At 39.4% G+C, this 24,565-nt stretch overlaps 1 protein-coding gene across 6 annotated transcripts in view; it reads left to right on the top strand.

Moving 5' to 3' along the window:
* Positions 1-24,004, top strand: part of LOC121727024 (acetyl-CoA carboxylase) — a 92,606-nt gene extending 68,602 nt beyond the window's left edge. For 4 of the 6 annotated variants that reach the window (XM_042114701.1, XM_042114699.1, XM_042114700.1 and 1 more), the window contains 32 exons: positions 222-358; positions 533-619; positions 1,081-1,163; positions 1,450-1,559; positions 2,137-2,265; positions 3,466-3,648; positions 3,944-4,083; positions 4,493-4,703; positions 5,141-5,233; positions 5,675-5,832; positions 6,174-6,354; positions 7,170-7,285; positions 7,530-7,650; positions 7,795-7,891; positions 8,020-8,126; positions 8,332-8,433; positions 8,677-8,779; positions 9,354-9,625; positions 10,092-10,311; positions 11,246-11,384; positions 12,585-12,798; positions 13,098-13,284; positions 13,687-13,814; positions 14,169-14,283; positions 14,476-14,653; positions 15,179-15,294; positions 16,138-16,230; positions 16,681-16,775; positions 21,991-22,056; positions 22,403-22,576; positions 22,969-23,109; positions 23,493-24,003. In XM_042114701.1, coding sequence (XP_041970635.1) covers positions 222-358; positions 533-619; positions 1,081-1,163; positions 1,450-1,559; positions 2,137-2,265; positions 3,466-3,648; positions 3,944-4,083; positions 4,493-4,703; positions 5,141-5,233; positions 5,675-5,832; positions 6,174-6,354; positions 7,170-7,285; positions 7,530-7,650; positions 7,795-7,891; positions 8,020-8,126; positions 8,332-8,433; positions 8,677-8,779; positions 9,354-9,625; positions 10,092-10,311; positions 11,246-11,384; positions 12,585-12,798; positions 13,098-13,284; positions 13,687-13,814; positions 14,169-14,283; positions 14,476-14,653; positions 15,179-15,294; positions 16,138-16,230; positions 16,681-16,775; positions 21,991-22,056; positions 22,403-22,576; positions 22,969-23,109; positions 23,493-23,570 — 4,374 coding nt within the window. In that variant the 3' untranslated portion in view covers positions 23,571-24,003. Of the gene's footprint in view, positions 1-221; positions 359-532; positions 620-1,080; positions 1,164-1,449; positions 1,560-2,136; positions 2,266-3,465; positions 3,649-3,943; positions 4,084-4,492; positions 4,704-5,140; positions 5,234-5,674; positions 5,833-6,173; positions 6,355-7,169; positions 7,286-7,529; positions 7,651-7,794; positions 7,892-8,019; positions 8,127-8,331; positions 8,434-8,676; positions 8,780-9,353; positions 9,626-10,091; positions 10,312-11,245; positions 11,385-12,584; positions 12,799-13,097; positions 13,285-13,686; positions 13,815-14,168; positions 14,284-14,475; positions 14,654-15,178; positions 15,295-16,137; positions 16,231-16,680; positions 16,776-21,990; positions 22,057-22,402; positions 22,577-22,968; positions 23,110-23,492 lie in introns of all 6 variants that reach the window. The other 2 variants (XM_042114698.1, XM_042114697.1) reach the window with 1 other exon arrangement.
* Positions 24,005-24,565: the final 561 nt, after the last annotated feature.

Here is a 24,565-nt window from a genome sequence, read left to right on the forward strand (position 1 = left end):
TTTGCAGCTGATTTAAACCCTCTTGCGCTAACCTGAATGATAATAATTCGGAATCATTTGTTGAAATGTTATTATTTTCTTTTGTAAGAGCTAAAGCGATAACATGCCATTTAAACTACAAATTAATTTAACTTTAGCGCCAGTTGCGCCCTATTTTGATATCTTTGTCGTAGAACGATAATGCCATCCTATATCAATGTTACATCAAAATATGTCACTAGGTGCTGTCTTCGACATCGGGGCGCATCCCTATCTCCGTGGAGAAGAAGGTGCGCAAGTTGATGGCGACATACGAGAGGAACATCACTAGCGTACTCGTCCAGTTCCCCAGCCAGCAGATCGCCAGCGTTATCGACCAGTAAGTTTTCCAACCAACTTGCGCTTGAAATATTTTTTTGCTTGTAAATTACTACCTTTGTTAACCAGTAAAATTGTCAGCTTCCTTTATACTGTTACAACTCAGCCATATTTTATAACATTACAATTTATACAACAATATAAAACGAAAAATTGAGGTCATATTTATTTTTAGCCACGCCGCAGCATTACCGAAGCGCGCAGACAGAGATGTGTTCTTCATGAGTACGCAAGCTCTCGTCCAACTGGTGCAAAGATACAGGTAAATATTGACCCTTAATCCATACTTAATATTATACATGCGAAAGTGTGTATATCTGTTTGACTGTCTGTCTGTTGCCTGTTCACGCCTAAACCGCTGAACCGGTTTTGCTGAAATGTGGAATGGAGGTACTTTGAGCCCCGGGAAAGGACATAGGATACTTTTTATCCCGGTACAATGTACGGTTCCCCGCGATAAACTAATTTTGACGCAACGGAGTTGTTGAAATAGTTATTTATAAAATACTTCCACTGGTGTATGTAGTGTACTATAGACAAAGTTTCTTTGCGCTTCACGAAATATAAAAAAACCTAGGTTTAAGCTTAATGGTTTAAGTCAAGAGAAATAGACAAAACCTTTATTATTTTTTATTTTTTTTATATGGTCAACTTAATGCTGTTTTTATAGATCTTAATCATATAAAAATGAGCCACATATTTTAACGAGTTGCCTTGTTTTAGAAACGGTATCCGAGGCAGAATGAAGTCTGCAGTTCACGACTTGCTTAAGCAATACTTCCAAGTCGAAAGTAACTTCCAGTTGGGTAAGTACTAGCTTAAAAATACTTTCATAAATAAAATTGTTACTTACTGAATTAGTTGTTATATATGTTTTTTTTTTCTATAACAACTAATTCAGTAAGAATTAGTTGTTATAGAAAAAAAAAACATGTGACAAAAATTACATTTCGTTCAACAATTAAAAGCCAAATTCGTTACACTTGTATCGTGATGCTATTGCCGTTAAATTACGCCCTAAACACGCCTAAAGAAGTTCCACACCAAAAAATAACTAGATTTGTGCTAAACTTGCTGTTTTTTTTCCTTTAGGTTCGTATGACAAATGTGTGATGGCTCTCCGTGAGCGGTACAAGGACGACATGCAGGCCGTCGTCAACACCATCTTCTCGCACAACCAAGTCTCCAAGAAGAACTTACTGGTATGTTACACAAAAACACAATAATCAATACTTACCGGCTAATTTGATAGTTGTAAGGGCCAACCCACACGTACCACAACCACAACCACACCACTTGGTCGGGCGTATATTTCGTATTGAAATGAAATGAACTGGACCATTCATACGTACCACAATTTGCAGTCGTTGTCGACCAATTGTGTGACACCGACCACATCGCAACCGTTGCGTCGACGCAATGACAAGTGCGCGCACACCGCCCGCGTTCTTCCCCCCTCCGTTTCATTAACTTTCGTACGTAACCACATCGCAACTACTGGCGACAACGCAACCACGTCAACATTTTGTCGGTACCACAACGCAACTACAAAAAGCTGCAGCCTGCAGCGACACCATTCACACGTAACCACTGCTCGACATTTTGTCGTTGCGATGTCGTGTGGTTGTGGTACGTGTGGGTTGTCACTAACTGTTTTGAGCGAAATGTTATATTTTTAAAGTATTAAAATTTAAATGATTTAAATCTATCCGCTATCATTATTAAAAATATATGTTAAATAAAATAAATGCCCTTGTAAACCTGATTATTTTATTTTAGGTGACGTTGTTGATCGATCACTTGTGGTCCAATGAGCCTGGGCTAACAGACGAACTGGCGGCGACCCTCAACGAGTTGACATCACTTCATCGCGCCGAACACAGCCGCGTCGCACTCAGAGCTCGACAGGTAATGATTTCAAATAACAAAGTTTGTATGGCTAACTTTAGCATTATAGTTTAAACTTTATGCTAAGTACTCACATACGGTTTTGCTCAATCGAGCAATAACGTCGAGCAAAACCCGCGGCTCGGGCTTTCGTCCACACATTCAGCATTGCTCGATAGTTTATTCTAAATCGATACATTTCATTTCATCAAACCGGTTCCATCAATCCTTCGAGCGGCTCGATACGAGTCTTCGAGCTGTCAGTTTTGCGGTCCACACTGTAATTATTACTCGATTTGGAGTAAAACTATCGATCAAAACCGTATGTGAGTACTTAGCATTAAACCAAGACAGTTGCAAAATTTTACATAAAATTTTGACATTTATAGTTTGTGCGTTTTAAGATGATATGGGTGACAGTTTTCATGTTCCTTGCTACGGGTTTTTTTTACAAGAAAACAAAAAATCTAAATGTAATAAATTATATTCCATCTACAAAAACAAATGTTTCCTATAATTGTAAATGAATAAAAATGAAAAGATGCTAAATGCTAACTTATTAATTAAAAATTATAAATATTAAATGTGAAATAGGAGTATAAAATTATTGTTACGAAAACATTTGAAAAATGTCATATGCATGAAACGGAACTTATGTCAATAAAGATTGACTCTGTTGAATCGAAATCAAATCGATAAAAAAGGGCGGCCATCTTAAATCGCTGGCACCATTGAAATGTCAGTAGGAAATCGATAATTTCGATTGCAATTCCTTTACGAAGTGATTCGATATTTTTAAACTATCGATTAATTTTTGTTAGGTAACTTCCCTACTATTGTCAATTATAATGTGTCACGCATATCATCATAAAACGCACAATTATAAAGTTTTGTGACTAGCCGCGTGCCTCCTAGACCCTGGTACAGGGCTACTCTTGTGCCTCTTCCATGTTATGGATGTTATTGGGGACAGTAATCGCTTTCTAACAGACAGTCCGTTTCGATATTTGCTTCATATTTCATAAAAATTTCTCAATATATAACATCTATTGTCCCCGTGAACAATAAGAAATATAATCTTGCGAGTGCGGAAAAGATGAACGGAGTCGTAAAATGTTTATAGAAACCGGTACGTACAAACGAGAACGAATTACGTAAACGCGTACGTATGTTTGTATTTTAAAAGAATATACGTCGTTTACACATTATCGCATCTCGCAGGTTCTAATCGCAGCGCACCAGCCGGCGTACGAGCTACGACACAACCAGATGGAGTCCATCTTCCTGTCTGCCGTGGACATGTACGGACACGACTTCCACCCGGAGAACCTTCAGAAACTCATCCTATCGGAGACGTCCATATTCGACATACTACACGACTTCTTCTACCATACCAACTCGGCTGTAAGTTCACCCCTTAATTATTATCAAAAGATCCATACTGTGTATGAAGACGTTATAGTTGTCATTAATACAAAAAAAAAACACCCTAGGACAAACATACAAAGTTTTGAGACTGATACACTAGAATAGTGGCTTGATAGACAAAATAAAACATTGTATTACTATAACATATAGAAAGTGGATCTTTTCATTAAAGAGGCGGTATTCATGTAAAAACCTTATCACGTTTACTGATTTACAGAGCTGCATAAGTTTTCAAATAAATAATCCAGAAATGAATATGTGTTGCGTGCAGGTTTGCAACGCGGCGCTGGAGGTGTACGTGCGTCGTGCGTACACGTCGTACGACATCGCGTGTCTGCAGCACCTCGCGTTATCCGGCGAGCTGCCAGTCGTACACTTCCAATTCGTTCTGCCCACCGGACATCCCAATAGGTATTGTTTCGACGTTCGAATAGTCTTATAATTAAAAAATAGCTAATTAGTCTACTAGCTTAAAATTAAAAGTTTAGCGTAAAAAGATAACGCTATCAATAGCAACTAATTTGGCGCCTTTCTAAGATTTTTGACAGATTACATGAGATAAAACGTTGTTAAAAATCGCGATGCCTATGCGAAAAATTATTGTTTATTTGTATTAAGTTTGCCGTCAATTATTATAAGTTAACAATCTATAAACTATCACCCTTATCAATATGTATGTATGTAACTATGCGGCGTATAAATAACTATTCAAGGTTCGCTGTCTTTGTCTGTCATATAATTTTTCAAATGTGCCAGACAAACCCAAGAAGACTTTGTATACATTTCCATCAGAGCCTCTTATAAATAATGAATTTTATAGGATACCAATCAGCCAATCCGAGATCGAGTTAGCATCAGCGGCGGATCAGGAGGGCGTGCCCGCGGAGCTATCAGCTGCGGCGATGCGCAAGTGCCACCACCGTACGGGCGCGCTAGCCGCGTTCGCCAGCTTCGAACAATTCGCGGAATATGCTGATGAGATGTTGGACCTGGTGCATGACTTTGCGAGCACCGCTTCGGTGCGACGCGAGGTAGGAGCTAGAAAAAGATGTATTTCCTCCGTAAGAAAGATAACGTTAAGAGCCATAACCCACCGGGATGCCACCGCGACGTAGCCAGCGACGTTACCATGGCAACGTCCAAGCAACGTCTGGCGTCTCTACGTCGCCGCAAAGCGCTGTTATTCTTAAAGTTAAGTTTAAAAACACCGCTTTGCGGCGACGTAGAGGTGACATGCTTCGCGTTCCACTTGACGTTAATAACAATCACTTGACGTTAAAAACGCTTAAAATAGGAGGAATTTTGAGCGTTTTGATCGTTTTTAACGTCAAGTGGAACGCGGGGATGGTAACGGCTACGTCGCGATGGAGTCCCGGTGAGTTATGGCATTTAGTTAAACATTATAGCCGAATAATATCTGTCTGATATGTTCTATCCGCTGCTATAATATATTTTATTTATCAAATAGGATCTACAAGCGCTTCAGGATGGCAGTGAGAGTCGCGACAGCACCAGCATAAACGTCGGTCACGATTACAAACAGAATGTTGATGAGGATGTGGTAAGACCATAATTATATATTTTTTGTTACAAAAACATTTGTCATAAGTTTTTGTATTAAAAGTTTAAGACACCTTAAGTTAAAATATTATTTTTAAGGGCGTTCGCTGCGTTAAGCGTGCGCCCGGCGCGGCCACCCGCGAGGCGTTCTTGTTTCATGTCACCCATAGAGCAGCGCTGCGTTGAGCGGGTCAGCCGTCGCACGATTACTATGGCGAGCGCAAGGCGCGAGGGCCCGCGACGGGCAGCCGCGCCGGGCACACGCTCAATGCAGCGAACGCCCTAAACACCAACGCACGTTTGTCACATTAGCACATGAAATTTCTATCATCTACTTGTTGACTAAATTTTGGTTATCATCGACGACAAAAGTCAGTCCTTGTTTCACGTAAATCTTTATTTCTAACTGCTTATGAAATGTGTGTATTTCACTTCCGTTCAGCCTCTGGAGCCGATCCACATTTTGATGGTGGGTGTTCGCGACTCCGGCGACACGGATGACGCGGCGGTGTCGCGCCGACTTGCGGCGTTCTGTCGCGCGCACGCTCGAGATCTACACAACAAGCGGATACGACGCATTACGTTCATGTTGCTGGTCAAGTTAGTACTGTTATTTGTCCAATAATTTAACACTATATGGATGATGTTTCAGAGCGTAGCATAAAAAGTATGGACAATATTATGTAGGTGTAGGACGTAGTCTTGTTAACAAAAGAAAAACAATTGTGCCATACCTTGAATGTCAGTACGTATTTACGTACAGACCGCATATGCGTATTGCACGCAAAGCGTACAAATGTACAGGCATTATTATTGTTTATTACGCATTTTTTGCGCGTGCAACTGCAGTTACATGTTTATTTCTTACAATTAGTGATGTATTGGTTGCATTTATGATTACCTGAATAAAACAAATGGAATAACATTCCTCCTACTTCCAGGCGTCAATTCCCCAAGTTCTTCACGTACCGCGCCCGCAACGATTTCCGCGAGGACACGATATACCGCCACTTGGAGCCGGCGTCGGCGTTCCAGCTGGAGCTGTACAGGATGAGGAGCTACGACCTAGAAGCTCTGCCCACCAGCAACCAGAAGATGCATTTGTATCTCGGAAAGGCTAAGGTACAATATAAGGGCTGTTTGATGTTTCACATGTACCACAACAACACCCACACCACGTGATCGGCCGTATACTTTGTATTGAAAATGAATAGAACTATTCAAACTTAGGGTGTGTTTCACCACTTCCTGATAACTGCCGAATATTCTATCCACTACTTAACTTGACAGATAGAGTGATGGAGGAGAATCTGTCAAATAAGTTGTGGATAACTTATTCGGCACTTTATCAGGAAGTGGTGAAACAGGCCCTTACCACATCATGCAGTCGTTATCAAAACCGCATGTGTGAAACAGGTGACCACATTTTGTCGCGACGGTGTGGTGTGGTTGTGGCACGTGTGGGTCAACCCTAATAGATCTATACGTGGGAGAGCCATGCTTCGGCACGAATGGGTCGGCTCGACCGGATAAATACCACGTTCTCACAGAAAACCGGCGTGAAACAGCGCATGCGCTGTGTTTCGCCGAGTGAGTGAGTTTACCGGAGGCCCAATCCCCTTACCCCTACCCTATTCCCTTCCCTACCCTCAACTATTCCCTTCCCTTCCCTTCCCTACCCTCCCCTATTACCCTATTCCCTCTTAAAAGGCCGGCAACGCACTTGCAGCTCTTCTGATGCTGCGAGTGTCCATGGGCGACGGAAGTTGCTTTCCATCAGGTGACCCGTTTGCTCGTTTGCCCCCTTATTTCATTAAAAAAAAAACTATCTGTGCTGTTACTATATAGCTTTTCATATTATGTTAAAAATATGGCCAGCAATGGCTTTTCAAAGAACCAAGTGATAATATTTAAATGTTATTTTATGGTTGTTTTAGGTCAAAAAGGGACAAGAAGTGACAGATTACCGATTCTTCATAAGATCAATCATCAGGCACCAGGATCTTATTACGAAAGAAGCCAGTTTTGAATACTTACAGAATGAGGGAGAAAGGTATTGTTGCTCCAGTTAATTGGAATAATGATATAATAGTTTTAATAAGCCCTAAGGCTGCCACACTGACGTCGTTATATAGAGGCGGACATAATTATTATGTACTGTCAATACGATTTTATTCTTTTGTTGTTTGCGGCGTGGCGTTGGTGTGCAAACCCTAATATTCCCTAATAATTCTTAAAAAGTGTTAACGAATATCAAAGTGTTTTTAATTTGCTTAAATTGGTTTGTTATCCACCAGGGTGCTACTAGAGGCTATGGACGAGTTGGAGGTGGCGTTCTCGCACCATCTCGCTAAGAGAACTGACTGCAACCACATCTTCCTCAACTTCGGACCAACGGTTATCATGGATACAGCTAAGGTATGTTAGGCTTAATATAAAAGGATTATTTTGCATTGATATAAGTTGTGAGAATTGAAAAGGGCATTGGGTAAATGTTATTTAAATAAACTTCATTTATTATAATTATCAATGTTTGCTAATGTTGAACACTCTTTTCAACAGATTGAAGAGTCTGTCCTCGGTATGGTGATGCGGTACGGACCGAGGCTGTGGAAACTCAGAGTGTTGCAGGCTGAGATCAGATTCACTTTGAGAATAGGTAAGTACAGAACAATAAGTGCCTACTAAAAGTCTTGTCCGGTAGTTTTGACGCTACATCCTTTTTTATCTAGTGGAAGGAACATAATATAATATTATGTATCTATCTTTCTATGTTTTATTGTTTAGGTCCCGGAGCGCCGACCAAGAACGTTCGGCTCTGCCTGTCTAACGGCTCGGGCTACTCGCTCGACATCTACACATACGAGGAGGTCATCGACCCGAGGACAGGAGTTGTAAGTTTGAAAAAAAGTTAAATAATTTAGGCCCACTTGCACCACTGTTTTAGAAGTTATTTGCTGGTTAAAAATGATGATATCTCTAAAGTTCATTGTTTGAAAGAGAAGACATGATATTTGTGCTACTGTTAGGGTTTCATTGTTGAACTTTCCTTTATAGTTTATAGCATTTAAGTTAAATAAAATATCAATAATTTTGTAGATAATATTCCAATCGTACGGAACCAGGCAAGGCCCGATGCACGGTCTGCCGGTATCCACGCCCTACGTCACTAAAAACTACCTGCAGCAGAAGAGGTTCTTGGTAAGAAATATTAATTTAAATATATTTTTTTCCTATATTCAGTGCTAGCCAATAAAAGTATTTTAGTAAACAGATTTTGTAAAACTTTAAAAAATAACAGATATAACATTCACAAACAAATATATCGATACGCCGGTATATGACGGTACGTCATAGAGTTGGTATCGCCGTACATTTGTCGCAAAAGTAAGTGTCAGTCGATTGTGACGTTAAATTTTTTAAATTTGATGGTTTTTTTCACAGGCGACGTCTCAAGGCACGACGTACGTGTACGACATCCCCGACATGTTCCGTCAGATGGTCGAGAAGAGGTGGAAGGACTGCATCGAGGAGGGTTCCGTTGATGGCAAGTGTTACTTACCACCTTATTGGTATTTCTACCATTTTTTTTCTTTATTTAAAGACCTTACCTCGTAAAATTAAGTCGGCCTATTTGCACCTTATTTATATTTATTATTTGGAACTGAATCGACTAAATAAAATTATGTACTTGTTATGTTGTGTTTCTTAAATATATCGGCTATCACACTTAGCACAGGGCTTAAAACAGGGCTAATAAAAGAGTTTTTAGTAAATATTATGTTACATTAATTATCATGAAAAAATGATTCGAAAATTATTTTGCAATATCAGTAAGACAGCACCTTGATGAATATGAAAAAAAGGACTAAAACTTCATATTATCGTTATAACTGATGCAAAATTAACAACATGTGGCGATACCCGTAATTCGCCTAACATCTAAATATCGAAGTTTTCTTAGTGCGTCGGTATATATACGACAGCTGAAATCTATCACGTGGGCTCCGGCCTGACCGAGCATACTACCTCGCTGCGTCGGAAGATCTTCCTTTGTGGCCGCCACGCATATCCCCACAAACACTTATGCTTCGTTTTATTTACAAATTGAATATATCCAGGTCCAATGCCAGACAACGTGATGAACTCCGTCGAGTTAGTAGTCGAAAGCGACGGTGAGCGACGTCTAGTGGAAGTGACACGGCTGCCCGGACAGAACACAGTCGGCATGGTCGCCTGGAGACTGATGCTCTATACACCTGAGTGCCCCAACGGACGAGAGATTGTCCTCATAGCTAACGACCTGACGCACTATACTGGGTCATTCGGCCCGCAGGAGGACTGGCTGTACTACAGAGCGTCCGAACACGCCAGACATAGGAAGATACCCAGGGTGAGGGGTTTTTTTAAGTAGAATCAATATTAGGTAAATTATAAAAATTATAGTTCCATTAAAAAAGCGTGCTTCTTATGCCGGTTCTTCTCGCCGGGTTAGTTCCCACTTCCCGAACCGGTGGTTGGCATCATGAAGTAACGATGTTCTGAAAATATATTTGATTTATTCTGAAATAAAACAATTTTTATTTTTACTTATAAATTAACATGCTAAATTAAAGCAATTAAATTATAGTAAACGAATTATTTAAACGTATTGTTTAAATAACTAAGCTACAACATCAAACATGTATTAGATTGAAAAAATTGTGAAAGTTTATATTGAAACGGACCATCCGTTTTTTTGATGAAGATATGGAGCACACGAAAGCAATTCTTAGGGTTCCGTAAAGATTTTAAAAGGTACTTATAGATTCAGTTCATCCGTCTATCCGGTTGTTTCAATATATTCATAATGTTTGTAGCTATTCATCGGCGTGAACTCCGGCGCCCGTATCGGTCTGGCTGAGGAAGTAAAGGCGGAGTTCCGTGCGGCATGGGTGGAGGCGGAGCGTCCGGACCGCGGCTTCAGCTACCTGTACCTCACGCCCGAGGCCTACTCGCGACTCGGCCCGCTCGGCTCCGTCAAGGCCGAGCTCATTGAGGACGAGGGCGAGTCCAGATACCGCATTACCGATATTATAGGTATGTGTATGGAGTACGATTAAGTAATAAATTCATCGGATTTCGATGTCAGGGACTGATTGAAACCTAGCTAGCTAGGCAGGAGTTGTACAAGAAAACCCTAGTACAGATGACAACTGCAAAGCTCAAATTTGACTCTTCATACGCCCAACCAATGCATGATTTATTTTTCTTGTCAGTCAATCAAACTTTAAAATTACTTACTTTTGACGTTCCAATACAAGGACAACCCATGAGTTGACTTCCGGTGTCGAAAGTCAATCTTCAAACGTGGTTTAAGCGTGGTGACAATCTTTTAATAAGAGATTAGCTGCTTTACTCCCGACAGAATCAGAATCGAATTGAGAATTTCTTCCCACATACAGGTGCAATGAAACCTTTCTGCCAATTTTTTTCCAGGGCTTGCTTTTGGTTAAATTGACTCTCCTAGTGATACCACTAGGAAAGTCAATTTAACCAAAAAAAAATTGGGTGTTATTTTTTTTCTATGACATATTTTAACCTATTTAAAATCGTCGCAGAACGGTCACCCGCGGTGCGGGGGAATGAGAGGGGGTACGCGAGCGGGCGACGCGTCGTGTCCATTAATTGTAGTGTTTTTTAGGATAACTTTCGGAAGCTATTTCTCAATATTTTAGTACTGAGTGATTATAAAAAAAAAATACGTGTATTTTTATTTTTAACAAGAATCAATATATCAAAATTTGGCAGGAAGGATTAATTGCACCCTGTATATACTAAATCGTGCTGCGGCTCAATTTGGAACAAATTCGGTCTGAACGGTTATTCCCACTCCTGACAGCTATACTAGCGCATGATCGTACTGCGGTCTGCGACTCAATTTGGAACTAATCAGACTCGTAATTCAAAATCGTATCAATTCCAGGGTACTGTTGATAAATATATGCTAATAACATTCTCTTTAATTGTGCAGGCAAAGACGACGGTATCGGCGTGGAGTGTTTACGCGACGCCGGCCTCATTGCGGGCGAGACGGCTCAGGCGTACGAGGACATTGTCACCATCTCCGTGTGCACATGTCGCGCCATCGGCATCGGCGCTTACATCCTACGGTCAGTACTACACTAGCTGTTGCTATCTCCCTCACAAAAATCACGACTTTATAAACCCATCGAATTCATGGATTAAAACATTATTAAAGTCTAATGTGAAATCATAAAATTTCACATTAGACTTTAATAATGTTTTAATTCTAAATAAAAAGAGTCGCATAATACCCTTACCCTATTTCCTTCCCTACCCTCCCCTACCCTATTACCCTATTCCCTCTTAAAGTCTGACAATGCACCTGCAGCTCTTCTGATGTTGCGGGTGTCCATGGGCGACGAAAGTCGCTTTCCATCAGGTGACCCATTTGCTAGTTTGTTTTTGTACCCTATATTAATTATTAACCTTTCACTACTTGTCTCTTTCACCTGCGCTCGAATACTTTGTTATCTCATTGCCACACGGACTTAAGGATGTATATAAGGTCAAATTCCGTACTACGTCCAATTAAATTATGAAAGTACTAAATATGTAAAAAATTAAACACCCAGACACTTATTATTGATTATAATGATTTTTTATAATAGCTTTTTAAAGAACTATTCGATATTTAATTATTATTAAAACATTTTTGTTGTAATTTGATTAACGTAAATGGCGGCCAAGAAAGCTCGGCAAAGCTTTTTAAGCAGGTGGTGAAAAAAGGAACTAACGGTGGCACATACAAAAACAACATATTTGACAGTTCTTCTTTACCAGCAGCGCCCCCGCCCAAGTTCATATAAGGTCTTGTCGCACCCTTCGAAGGATAATTTTCATAAATTTCAATTTTGAAATATTTCCTCAGAATTACCGGTGAACCCACTTTTTTTTGGGCTTAAAAAATCGCAAATAGTACAAAGAAATTAATAAGCAGTTTTTTAGCTGTTTATCTTCGATACAAAGTTCCCAATTCTGACGAATTCTCAAAAATTGTAACACTTCCGGCAAACATTACGTATGATAAATGGAAATTTTAAAATTAATTATTTCACGTAACTTGTCGGTAAGGTATTTTTTGGTATCAATCGATGCAGGATGTTTTATTCTACTATATATTTCGAAATTAGGTCAGAATATTTGAATTTATAAATGTTATATACATCCTTAAACTATTTACATGCGTGAGTTTAAATAAATGGTGGGTCAATTTCGAGTTTTTATTTGTTCCACCACCAAATGCTATGTGTCTAATGTTACTATTATCTTCCCTCTCTCTCCCACAGGCTCGGGCACCGTGTCATCCAAGTGGAATCCTCCTACATCATCCTCACAGGCTACATGGCGTTGAACAAGGTGCTCGGTCGCGCGGTGTACGCGTCCAACAACCAGCTCGGTGGAGTACAGATTATGCACAATAACGGCGTGTCGCACGCTGTAGTGCCGACCGATCTGCAGGCTGTGGCGACTGCGCTGAAGTGGCTGTCGTATGTGCCTAAGGTACAGTATGATTTCTATATTTTTTTTATAAAGACAGCTATTAATTTACACAGATAGAACTGTCAAAAGTCTATTTTACTGGAGTTTTCACCTGTTACGCAAACATGTTTGTGTTGTAATCTTAAAACTTTGTCAGTAATGTTTACTGACAAAGTTTCAGTGACAATCTGTTTTGTTGTAGCAGCTTATGTTTTACACTATTTTTGATTGAATAAGGGAGTTCCTATTTTAAAAGTTAAATATGTTCTGCTACTAATTCTTCAATATTAAATAATACAATATTAAATCTTTTCCCACAGGATAAAATGAGCATGGTGCCGCTAATGCGTAGTGTGGATCCCATCGACCGTCCTGTACAATGGTGTCCCCCGCGCGGACCGTACGACCCGCGCCTGCTGCTCACGGGTGACGGCGCGCGCGCAGGATTCTTCGACTTCGGCTCCTTCGATGAGATCATGCAGCCCTGGGCACAGACTGTTGTCACAGGTATAAACTTGCTAAATTGTGGCCGCTACTGTCACTTTCACTCATTTACGATTATATTGCTATCTTGCTTCCGTAGAAGCGTGATAGCAATATCTCAGTGCAACAAGCTCTCTCTACTACTGCTACCGTTCTATATGTAACTAGCTATATATAGCGAATAAAATAACATTTTCTATCAATGATTCCTAGCTAGATCGATTTATCGCCCCCGAAACCTCCTATATATTTAATTTCATGAAAATCGTTGGAGCCGATTCTGAGATTCCAGATTCCTTGCAAGAATTGCTCGTTTAAAGCTATAAGATATGAATACTTATAATACATATATAGCAGCATTACGTGTCCTAAGGAATTTTCTATGCAATCGATCGTCTAATAAAACATTTATTATCATTTATATAGGTCGGGCTCGGCTAGGTGGTATACCTGTGGGTGTGATCGCCGTGGAGACGCGCACAGTGGAGCTGACGTTACCTGCCGACCCCGCCAACCTCGACTCCGAGAGCAAGACCGTACAGCAGGCGGGACAGGTACGCATGCGTATACGCAACGTGCACGCACGTATACGTTTACGTGTACGTAAAAGTGTACGCACGTATCAGATACAACCCGGTCAATATATCTGTAAGCATGATTTGACGATGTCATTACGTCCGTGTTATTGCGGCCTAGCCTACAGATATTTTGACCGGGTTGTAATGACAGATTTGTAATACCGATATCGATACGAATTGCTATATTATACACATTTACATGTTGCAAATGTCAGTTGATAATAAGTACCCTGTGTGAATATGATAAGATTTTTTAACCATCGCTCATCAGTTGTCAATATCAATATAAATTCTAAGAGAAGATAGACTAAACTGCGTATCTGTCAACAGGTATGGTTCCCGGACTCCGCGTACAAGACGTCGCAGGCGATTCACGACTTCTCCCGCGAGAATCTGCCGATTATCATATTCGCTAACTGGCGAGGATTCAGCGGTGGGCAGAAAGGTAAGCGTATTAATATTCCTACGCAATTAACATAAACTTTCACAATTTTATTTAGTTTTGCTCATGCTTTTGACATTCAAATAATTTAAGCGGTTCAAGTCGCACCAAAGATACAGTCGCAAGTATGATGTGTATAATATTTATTACTGTTTCTGTTATTGTTTAAAATTGGAATCACTGTTTTATCCGCAGACATGTACGAACAAATCCTGAAGTTCGGTGCGGAGATTGTCCGAGCGCTGCGCGGCGCGACCGCGCCCGTGCTCGTGTACATCCCGCCCGGCGGCGAACTGCGCGGCGGCGCGTGGGCGGTCGTCGATCCCAGCGTCAACAACCTGCGCATGGAGATGTACGCCGATAATGACGCCAGGTGAGTTCTCTCGTCGATATGTAACGAATAAAGATGCCCCGTTTTGTACCATCGAAGAAATACATGTTAATTCAATGTAAGGGTTGACCAACACTTACCACAACCACTCCACACCGTCGCGACAAAATGTGGCCACTGTATCACACATACACATGCGGTCGTTAACGACTGCAAAATGTGGTACGTACGTATTCATTTTCAATACAAAGTATACGCTCGACCATGTGGTGTGCCGTGTTGTTGTGCTACGTGTGGAACAGCCCTAGTCGTGATCTGTCGGTTGGGTTATAGTTTTGACATTAAACGACCAAGTTACATAGGGTATGGCATTAATAAAATTATCTGATAGTAGAAACACAAAACAAAATTTTATAATTTTCGTGTAATTTTAATACACTCCACAACCAATAAATATTCATGAATTGTTTTTTAAATATATATTTTTCTTCGCTCAACGTCAAATATCTATGTGCTTCTTTAGTATCAAGTGAAAATTCCTTATTTCAATTCCTGTGACGTTAACAGAGGTGGTATCCTGGAGGCGGAGGGTGCTGTGGAGGTGAAGTACAAGCAGCGCGACATCCTCAAGACTATGCACCGCCTCGACCCCGAGCTGCTGCGGCTGAGCGCGAGGGTCAACGGTGAGATATAGCTGTTGCCTGTTCCGCTCTCGTATCGTATATTCACTTAGGTGGGATTTCACCAGACACACTTTAAACTTCGTTTAGTAAAACTTAGTTCTCATTGAACGCGTTCACACGGTGACGTAAATCTCGTTCTGTTTCAAATAGATTTCACAAACTTCTTTTGATCGCGATTAATAAATCTAAGTTTACGTGACGTCACGCGATTATTTTAGGTGTTTTCATCATTTTGGAGCCTTATCACGTTAATTTAACAACAAAATAGTAAGAAACAATACATAAACTAACCAAACGTATGTGTCAAAACTCGCATCTTTTCTTTTGTCTATGTTTTTCGTTCCGCCATGACACTGCACGATAGGCTTGAATGGGTTTTACGACGTTAAACTTCGGATTTGGGCATTCGGAATATAAAACTCGGATTCGCTGTGAACGCGTTCAGTTTATGTTGGTAAAATGCAATGTTATAATCGCGTTTATAAGTTTTGAACCGATTCAGTGTGCATTGAACGCGTGCCGTTTCTTTGATGAAATCACCCCTTATTCCGCGCTCCTAGTTTCACAGTCAATTCTACAAGGTGTAGGGTATGTGTGAGCATCCTATATCGAGTTCGCTGTGAAAGTAGTAGCGCTGAAAGAGCAATTTTTTTGGTGAACTGTATGGGCATATCTATGCATATCTCCATACAAAAGTGAAAAAAAGTTACTCTTTCAGCTGCAGTGAACTCTATATAGGGGACAACACATCCTTAAGTAATATGAATATTAAACTGCAGGGAAGATAATTGTTCAATATTTAATTTGTTAGCTTATACAATAACTTACCTCTCATTATTACAGAATTGAAGGAACAGATCAAGGAGCTGTCGAAGAACTTGGACAGGAGAGGTTCTATAGATGACGTGCTCGTCAAGACAGAAGAAGGTAGACAAGGTAAATATTTACATTATATTCATATTTATATTATATAGCATTAGCGACTCAAGCGACAAGACTTCAAGTTCCGACCTCCGGTCTTCGGGGTGGGGGGAGTGATGTGGCGGTACCCACAATTAGCCTAACATTCCTGTATCGCGCTATCGAAGTTTTCTAAGCCCGTCGGTATATATACGACAGCTGAAATGTATCACGTGGGCTTCGGCCTGACCGAGCACACCACCTCGCACGGTCGAAGGATCTTCCTTTGCTATTATAGGGCCAGGCTACGACAGTGCGTTGCGGCGTCACATCGCAAAAAAACATTGCTTTCAAAGGTTGTTTTTGCGATAAGACGTCGCAACGCAGTGTTGAGGCCTTGCCCATACATATTAAAATGATACAGTGACAGGGAACGAGAATTGTATGAACAAAATATACTCAATGATTTATGTGTTGTTTTTACAGCCGAGAGTAAAGTGCGTGAATTAGACAGCGAACTGCTTGCCCTAGATAAGAGTATCAAAGCGAGGGAAAAGGAACTATCGCCCATATATCACCAGGTGAACATTATTATTTTTTAATTTAAGTAAATGATAGTTTATTATGTCCTATCACCGTTATTCAAGGCCTTTAAACAAAATTGAGATGGTAGTCTTCCGTTTCCTGCCGTAATATTGATCGTTGTAGTTCCTTTCCGGTCTTTTTGGCGCCAAGATGGCGCTACGATGGCGGTAAGATGGCGGTTTCCGGTGTTCACCAGGGCAGGCGCGCGCGCTTTCTTCCTCATTGGCGTCTTGAGTTTTGTGCCGTAAAGACGTATAACGCTGTTAGCGTTCGTTAAAGTTATTAAAATTATAAGAAATTTTGTTTCTTTGCTAATAACTATAATATTCTTTTTCTTAAATAGTTAATAATTTATTCTAGATCGTTTGTAGTTTCAAAATTTTTTAATTTAAGTTTTAACATTACATTGGTTGAAATATAATGTTGATAAAAGTGTTTGCGAGTGTGTTTCTTCTACATCGTCATCGTCAGATGAAGAACCAGTCGTACAACTGAAGCGAAAATGGGATGACGAGGTATTGCAAAACCTTGTCAAGCAGGTCAGTCAGATCCAAAATTTCTTAGCTTGTGTCTATCCACCTTTGGATACGATTGCGAAGGAAAATTGTGCTAGTAACATTTTAGATAACACCTACGAAAATATTGATCATGACGCTGTTTCTAATACGTCGAACTATTTTTAATTTTGATTTGACGACCAACCTCAAAGAACCGTCTATTCAGAATGCCTCTGCGGAGCATTTACAGACACTCAATTATTTACTTGCAACGTAGCTTGCAACACTTTATCTAACTCTGACAATTGGTCAAATATCCGTTAATCGGATATTCAAAAAATATATAACGCCCGGCCTTAAATTCGACAAAACCATATATGGTTTTGTCGAATAATAATTGGAGGTTAACGATTAACGAAGAATTGAAAGGCCCTGGGCAATTTGAGAGCAAATAATTTTAATTTGAATACGAGTGATAAGTCTTTTGGTGCTATTACGAGTTCATTAATAATGCAAAATGATGCGTTAAAAAAGGGTGTTTCTAATTTATTGCAATGGATTTAAGATAGTAAAATATCGTTATTATCCAAAATTAAAGATCTTTGAACAAAACAACAAATCTTTGAACAAAAATTAAAGATATTTGATCTTTGGACTGTTTACAATTAGTTTCCGTTAGGCATGCTGATATTATTGAACGTCAGGAATTTTTCATAAATCATAAAAAATAAGTAAAGGAATAGTTTTTAAAAATTCCTCCAACATATGAATATATTTTATTTAATAAAGAGCAGCCGGGCTAAAATGGTCACATTTCATTTCATTTCATTTGTGAAACTGATGAATATGAAATACGAATTACTAGACATAAATTGCAAGCAGAGTGACCATAAGATTCATAATATGACTCTCCAAAGCGACCATTTTAGACCAGCTGTTGTCCGATTTTATTAAAAATAATGGAGGTGTACTTAAATAAAATTTTCATTTGTTTGATACTAATATAAAGAATAAAAAGCCAGCCTTCTCTGCGCAAGAGAGGCGGCCTGCTTCGGGTGCTCTGGCTGCGCAACCAGGCCCCAGTTATTACAAACAAACCGGTCGCTTCCAAGCACCGTTTGGCTATACGTAATAATCAAAGTTATGCATATTCTGAAGCACAGGCGGTGCGATCTTTCCACCCCTATGTTTTTAATTATAATTTTGGCTCCCATGCCAATGTAATGAGGGGTTTTTTCGGTCCTCGTATAAGCCAACAACGTCTCTTCCTCCAAGACAACAGGTCCTGGGTACGAAATACGAATAAGTCTTTTAATCAATCCAATGCCCCGAGAGGAAGAGGTGACAGAAAATTTTGACTTTCAACAGGAGTTTCGAGAGGGGAGGCTATTAACCATGTTTGGGAAAATGTGGGGTGTTCCTTCTTCCCTTTTAAAAAAATAATAACCGGTTATAAAATTCAATTTTTACGAAAACCGTCCTCGACTCTTATAGTCACGTTAATTCACGGACTTCGTCCCCAGGAATGGATCAGGTTATTCAAACGTTGCTTAAGGAATAAGCACAGAATTTTAGAATATGCCCGCGAAACTCAGAGTTTGTTATCAAAAATGTTTTAATCCCAAAAAGCGAAGTAACTATGCGCCCTATTTTGTATTTCAAAAAAAAAAAAAAAAAAAAAATTGAACGAGTTTCTAAAGATAAGCAAATTTCAACTGATAGCTACGCATCGAATACCAGAATTTCTGCAGCCCAACGATTGGCTAATGGTTAGTAAAGATAGACCTTACGCAGGCGTATTATTATCACACACCGGTGTCTCTACACCATCGTTGTTTGAGGTTAATGTACAGAGGTCAACTCTTACAAATGACCTGTTTGCCATTTGGGCTGGCCACTGCCCCCAAAGTTTTCGCGTCCCTGACAAATTGGACAGCAGAATTACTACTAGAACAAGGTATGCGTATAGTCGCTTTCTTACACAATTTCGTAATTGCATGCCAGGATAAAACGAAAATATTACAACAGACTTGTATCACACGAGCTTGATACGATGCTCAAGCTAGGTAAGGTTGTAATTAATAAGATTAAATCCCATACTTCAGCCACAAAAGGCTTTAGAATATTTAGGTATTTTTTGGGACACATGGAACAATCGAAAATCCATTCCAGATTCAAAAGTTCAGAAGTTAAGTTCTAGAAAAGCAACTCTCAGAGAAATATAGAGCATTGTCGGTCGCTTAAATTATCGAAGTTTTTTGCAACCCATTGCAACAATGTACTTCGATGTAGCCCCTATGAAAAGCGGTCTCTACCTTTTCACGCTATTGAATTAGAATGGTGTTTAGCTAATTGTAAAAAGTCTTCTCGACTTCACCTCCCCAAATCTAACTACGGACGCTTCCGACTCTGGTTGGGGACCGGATTTAAATGATGTATGTTTAACGTGAGATTGGCCTAATGATGAAGAAAATCTTCATTCAAATTATTAAATAAATAAATAAATAAAAAAGAAATGTTAACAATTTTTAAATGTTTACGCGAATACGGTCCTACGCTAAGTAAGTCGTCTCTGCATCTGCAGTGCGATAACAAATCTGTAGTGGCATACTTAAGAAATAAAGGGGGGGAACAAATCAAATTCTCTAATGAATCTGACTTATAATTATTATTATTTTTTACATTTTAGATCCATTCGATACCGCGTCACATTCCAGGCCGGTACAACAATACAGCAGATCGATTGTCGAGAAAATCTTTTCTCCCCGAATGGCATCTAGCCCCTGCAGTGACCGACATCATCTTTTCGGAAGTGGGGCATGCCCGAGATCGACTTATTTGCATCAACCCGAGCTCACGTGTAGTGGCAAAGTATGTCACCTTAGACCAGAGGGATCAAAGGACGTAGACACAACGCGTTTTCATGGGAATAGACCTTCAGTCTGGCTTGGGTATTCCCACCTCCGAATTTGATGCCCAGAGTATTGATGCATCACAAATCGTGCGAAAGGCGTGTTCTCGTGACCCCAGGCTTTATGGAAAGTGGATCTAAAGTCTCGAGTCACCGCCGTTCACGGTTCGGGACGTGGAGTCGAATTTTCTGTACTTATCTATCAACGGCCTTTTCTCCTCCACGAGTACAAAACCTGACGATGGAGATTTGGATAAGATGGTTAAATTGGTGCAAAGTTTTGGGGGTCCAGCCTACTAACTCCTCGGGGTCCCAATTAGTGTACTTTTTAGCTGATTTACATTTAAAACCTAATCTAGCATAACAATCCTAGTTCACAAGTCAATTGTTTCTACACTTTGCAGTACAAAATATAATATATCATATCATATCATAATATAATATAAGTCTTGCCTCTCATGTTTTGGAAAAGAAAAATTTGAACACCATATTTTCAACAAATAATGTTCAAAAATGTAATAAGCCGAGTACAGTTTGTGCCATTAATGTATCTACGAGTAGCGTAAATTGTGAAAATTTATTTGCAGTTTTCAGGCGGTATCCGATGAAAATGACATTTTCTAGAAATGATTCCTAGCTAGATCGATCTATCGCCCCCGAAACCCCCTCTATACTAAATTTCATGAAAATCGTTGAAGCCGATTCCGAGATTCCAATTATATTCGGATCGTAGAGTGCACGACTTGACTTTATTAATCGTTTGCCTGTCACAGGGCAGTGTTCTAGATGATAATGAAAGTGATACTGTGACTTTCTGACCAATGTACGGTTTTAAAACCGATTCAGAATCTCACAATCTATTAGGTTGGAAATTCTTTTCGAACAGTGAAAATCCAAATACTGATCCCGTATAAAATTAGTTGTTCTAGGTAGCGATAGACGGAAAGAAGCCGGCATCAAAAATTTATTTGTATCAGATCGGGGAGTACCAAAAACTGCTTCTAGAACAGCAATTTCTGGATGGGTTAAGTTGATTTTAAAAGAAGCCGGTATCGAGGCAACTCCGGGAAGCGTACGGTCTCCGTTGCTTTTTAAAAATACTATACAAAAGAAGAAGCTTATAAGCCGATTTCTTTTACCAGTAATTCTTAACTAATCTTTTTGAACCCGTTACTAGTTTTGATAAAATTTAAATATGTGTAAAAAAAAAAAATAGTTAAATATGTGTATATGTACTTTAATGTAATTTTGAACAAATTGTAATTATTAAAACCATGCACAACTTAAAATACTAAGTAAATCATTTAAAAATATAATATAACAAACTCCTGTCTCATAATCATTTTGATTCTTCACATTGGCGTCTTGTTCACCAGGCGACAACAAACAATATCTCAATTTTGTTTAAAGGCCTTGAATAACGGTGATAGGACATAATAGCAGAGTTTTACCTACCAATAAAACTCTTATTATGTCCGGAACCTTATTCAAGGCCTTACAGTAAGGTCTGCCTGGTGCTAAAAAATTGAGACTGCAATGAGGAAGAAAGCGCGCGCGCCTGCCCTGGTGAACACCGGAAACCGCCATCTTACCGCCATCGTAGCGCCATCTTGGCGCCAAAAAGACCGGAAAGGAACTACAACGATCAATATTACGGCAGGAAACGGAAGACTACCATCTCAATTTTGTTTAAAGGCCTTGAATAAGGTTCCGGACATAATAAGAGTTTTATTGGTAGGTAAAACTCTGCTATTATGGTTTTTTTAATGTTGCAATGTGATTTACTAATGTGCATTTTTACAGATCGCCGTCCAGTTTGTTGAGTTACACGACACCGCCGAGAGAATGTTAGAAAAGGGTTGCATATTTGTAAGTAAAACAAAACATCTGTTCATCTCTTTCTCCATTATGTGTTTTGTTTCAAATCACTTTGACCATACAAAAGCAAAATAATATGTTTTGTAATTCGTGACATATGACAGCTGTGCCACCTAACTGACATTAAAGACCTTATTCCTACATAACCCCATCTGGTAGTGGTGTAATGTCAAAACCGTTTTGAGACTCAAACAATTAAACGAGAATGCCGCGTCCTAATAACAACATCATTTCTCGTTTGTTAGAGTAGGACGCGGCATTCTCGTTCAATTGTTTGAGTCTAAAAACGCTTTCGAGGTACGGCCCCTGATTCTGTGCCTTTATTTTATCCATACAGGACATCGTCCCGTGGCGCGAATCTCGGCGCATCCTCCACTGGCGGCTGCGGCGTTTGTTGCGTCAGAACGCACAGGAGCGGCGCGTGCAGGCCGCCAGCGGGCCCACCACCGACCAGCGCGCCGCCGCCGCCACGCTACGCCGCTGGTTCACAGAGGACCGCGGCGAGACGCAGGTATGTGTGAATGATGATTTATTCTCAAATTGTCAAACCAACCTTCTTATATTCAAAAATAATTGTAGATAAACTTATTTAGAACAACAAGTAAAAGATGCTGTCCACATCACTTTGAAGTAAGGCTCGACTGAGTTCTCGGCTTTGCTTAGATCAATATGAAGTATCAACATTCTTGGCCAAAAGTCTGGCCAGCAACCCGGTGGCAGTTCTTGGTTGTGTTAGGCGAATGAGAACTCTCGGCCCCTACGACCTCTTTGTCAGAGGGGCCATTCAATTAAAAAAAATGCTTACGTATTATGAGCATGTTCCTGATATTAACTTAAACGATGCAAGTGTTTTTTTTTTGCTATCGAACAAAAATAATATTATTAATTATCCTTTGTTAACAGTCTCACCAGTGGGAGCACGACAACGAGGCGGTGTGCCGGTGGCTGGAGGCGCAGGAGGGCGACGCGGAGTCCGTGCTGGAGCGGAACCTGCGCGCCATGCGCGACGACGCCTTGCTAGACTCCATCAACCGCCTCGTCATGGTCAGTACTAGGCGCCATAACCTTATTTTATTCTATATTAATCCGGCGGCCCTTGTAATCCGACATGCCTGTCACTGGTTAATTTAGGCACATAAACATTATTTTGCCCAAACTTTATTTAGGTACGTAGGCATCAAACATAAAAGCCTAATCTTAATCATGCTATTTTTGTGTTAAATAAAATATACATTATCCACAGTTTGAAACACTTTCGATTTTTTCCTGGAGCAATTTTTATTTTCCCATAGTATAAATAAGTGACAAACTAATTTTCATAATTTGTCACTTATTTATATTCAAATTTAAACCTAGTTAAAGCAATCTAGGTACGCGGCAGCTTGTCAAGCAAAGTTCATTTCAGTAACGTGTATTGTTCCTTTCAGGAATTGAGTCCATCCCAGCGTGCGGAGCTCACTAGGAAACTCACTGCCATAGATATGAACTCGGATTTTAGCAGTTAATTACAGGAGCATGCTTAGTCAATACGATGTTATTTATTCAAGAGGCCGTTTATACTGTGTTGAGTGATTGTGTGCGTTGTCTAGCTGCGGTGTTTCATTTCATATAATAGCAATCGACATTAAACTATAGAAACATGAATTTCTATAAACTAATAATCATGAGACTTTACAAAAGTATGGTTTACATGATTATCAAAGGAAATGCTAAAAATGTATTTACAAATTTAAATTTTATTAAAAGAAGCTTTGAAAAAGCTCGCTTCACCGATTGTTGTGAATATATTTTTGTGACGTGTGACGTCATCGCTTTATTTATACATTCCTCTTTTATCGGGCCATGCTATGACAATTTGTTGTTTCATTTCTTAAGTCTAAATTATATACAATTCAAATATTATTTATTATATATAAATTACACATTGATGGGTTGTAAAAAGTAATAATATTTATAGTTTACCTGTATGAAAAAAATAAAATAAATTAATATTGTTTTATTAGAATACTCTTATTGAAATTTGAATTGCTCTTATAAACGAAGACTGCTTTTTATAGATGCAATACTACTTATTATTATAATATTTATGTTTATTATAAGCTATTCATAGGGGATATTATTATTTAAATTATATATTAAAAATTTCAAATTAATTATGTATAAATATTAAACAACTTCAGACTGTTACAAGTTACAGCAACTCACTGCTCTCCATGTCGTTTTAAATAATCATCTGTGAGACAAACAACCAAATATAATAGATAAGTGTTAGTACCTATTATGCATTAGTTTTTTTGAATTTTTGCTCAGTCTACTGCATTTGTTGCTATTTTTGTTTATCTGCGAAACTTTCTAACTGACCTGTAGAATCTACATGTTGACCATAAACAAAATATCTGAAGATCTTTCTGCATATTTCTCCGTCGTATTTTTAAGTTATTTTTAAAGTTATTTATAATCGTTGCCTACTGATCATTTTAATTGATCAATCACTTTTAAT

This window comes from Aricia agestis, chromosome 5 (assembly GCF_905147365.1).
Source record: "Aricia agestis chromosome 5, ilAriAges1.1, whole genome shotgun sequence".
Classification (NCBI taxonomy): Eukaryota; Metazoa; Arthropoda; class Insecta; order Lepidoptera; family Lycaenidae; genus Aricia; species Aricia agestis.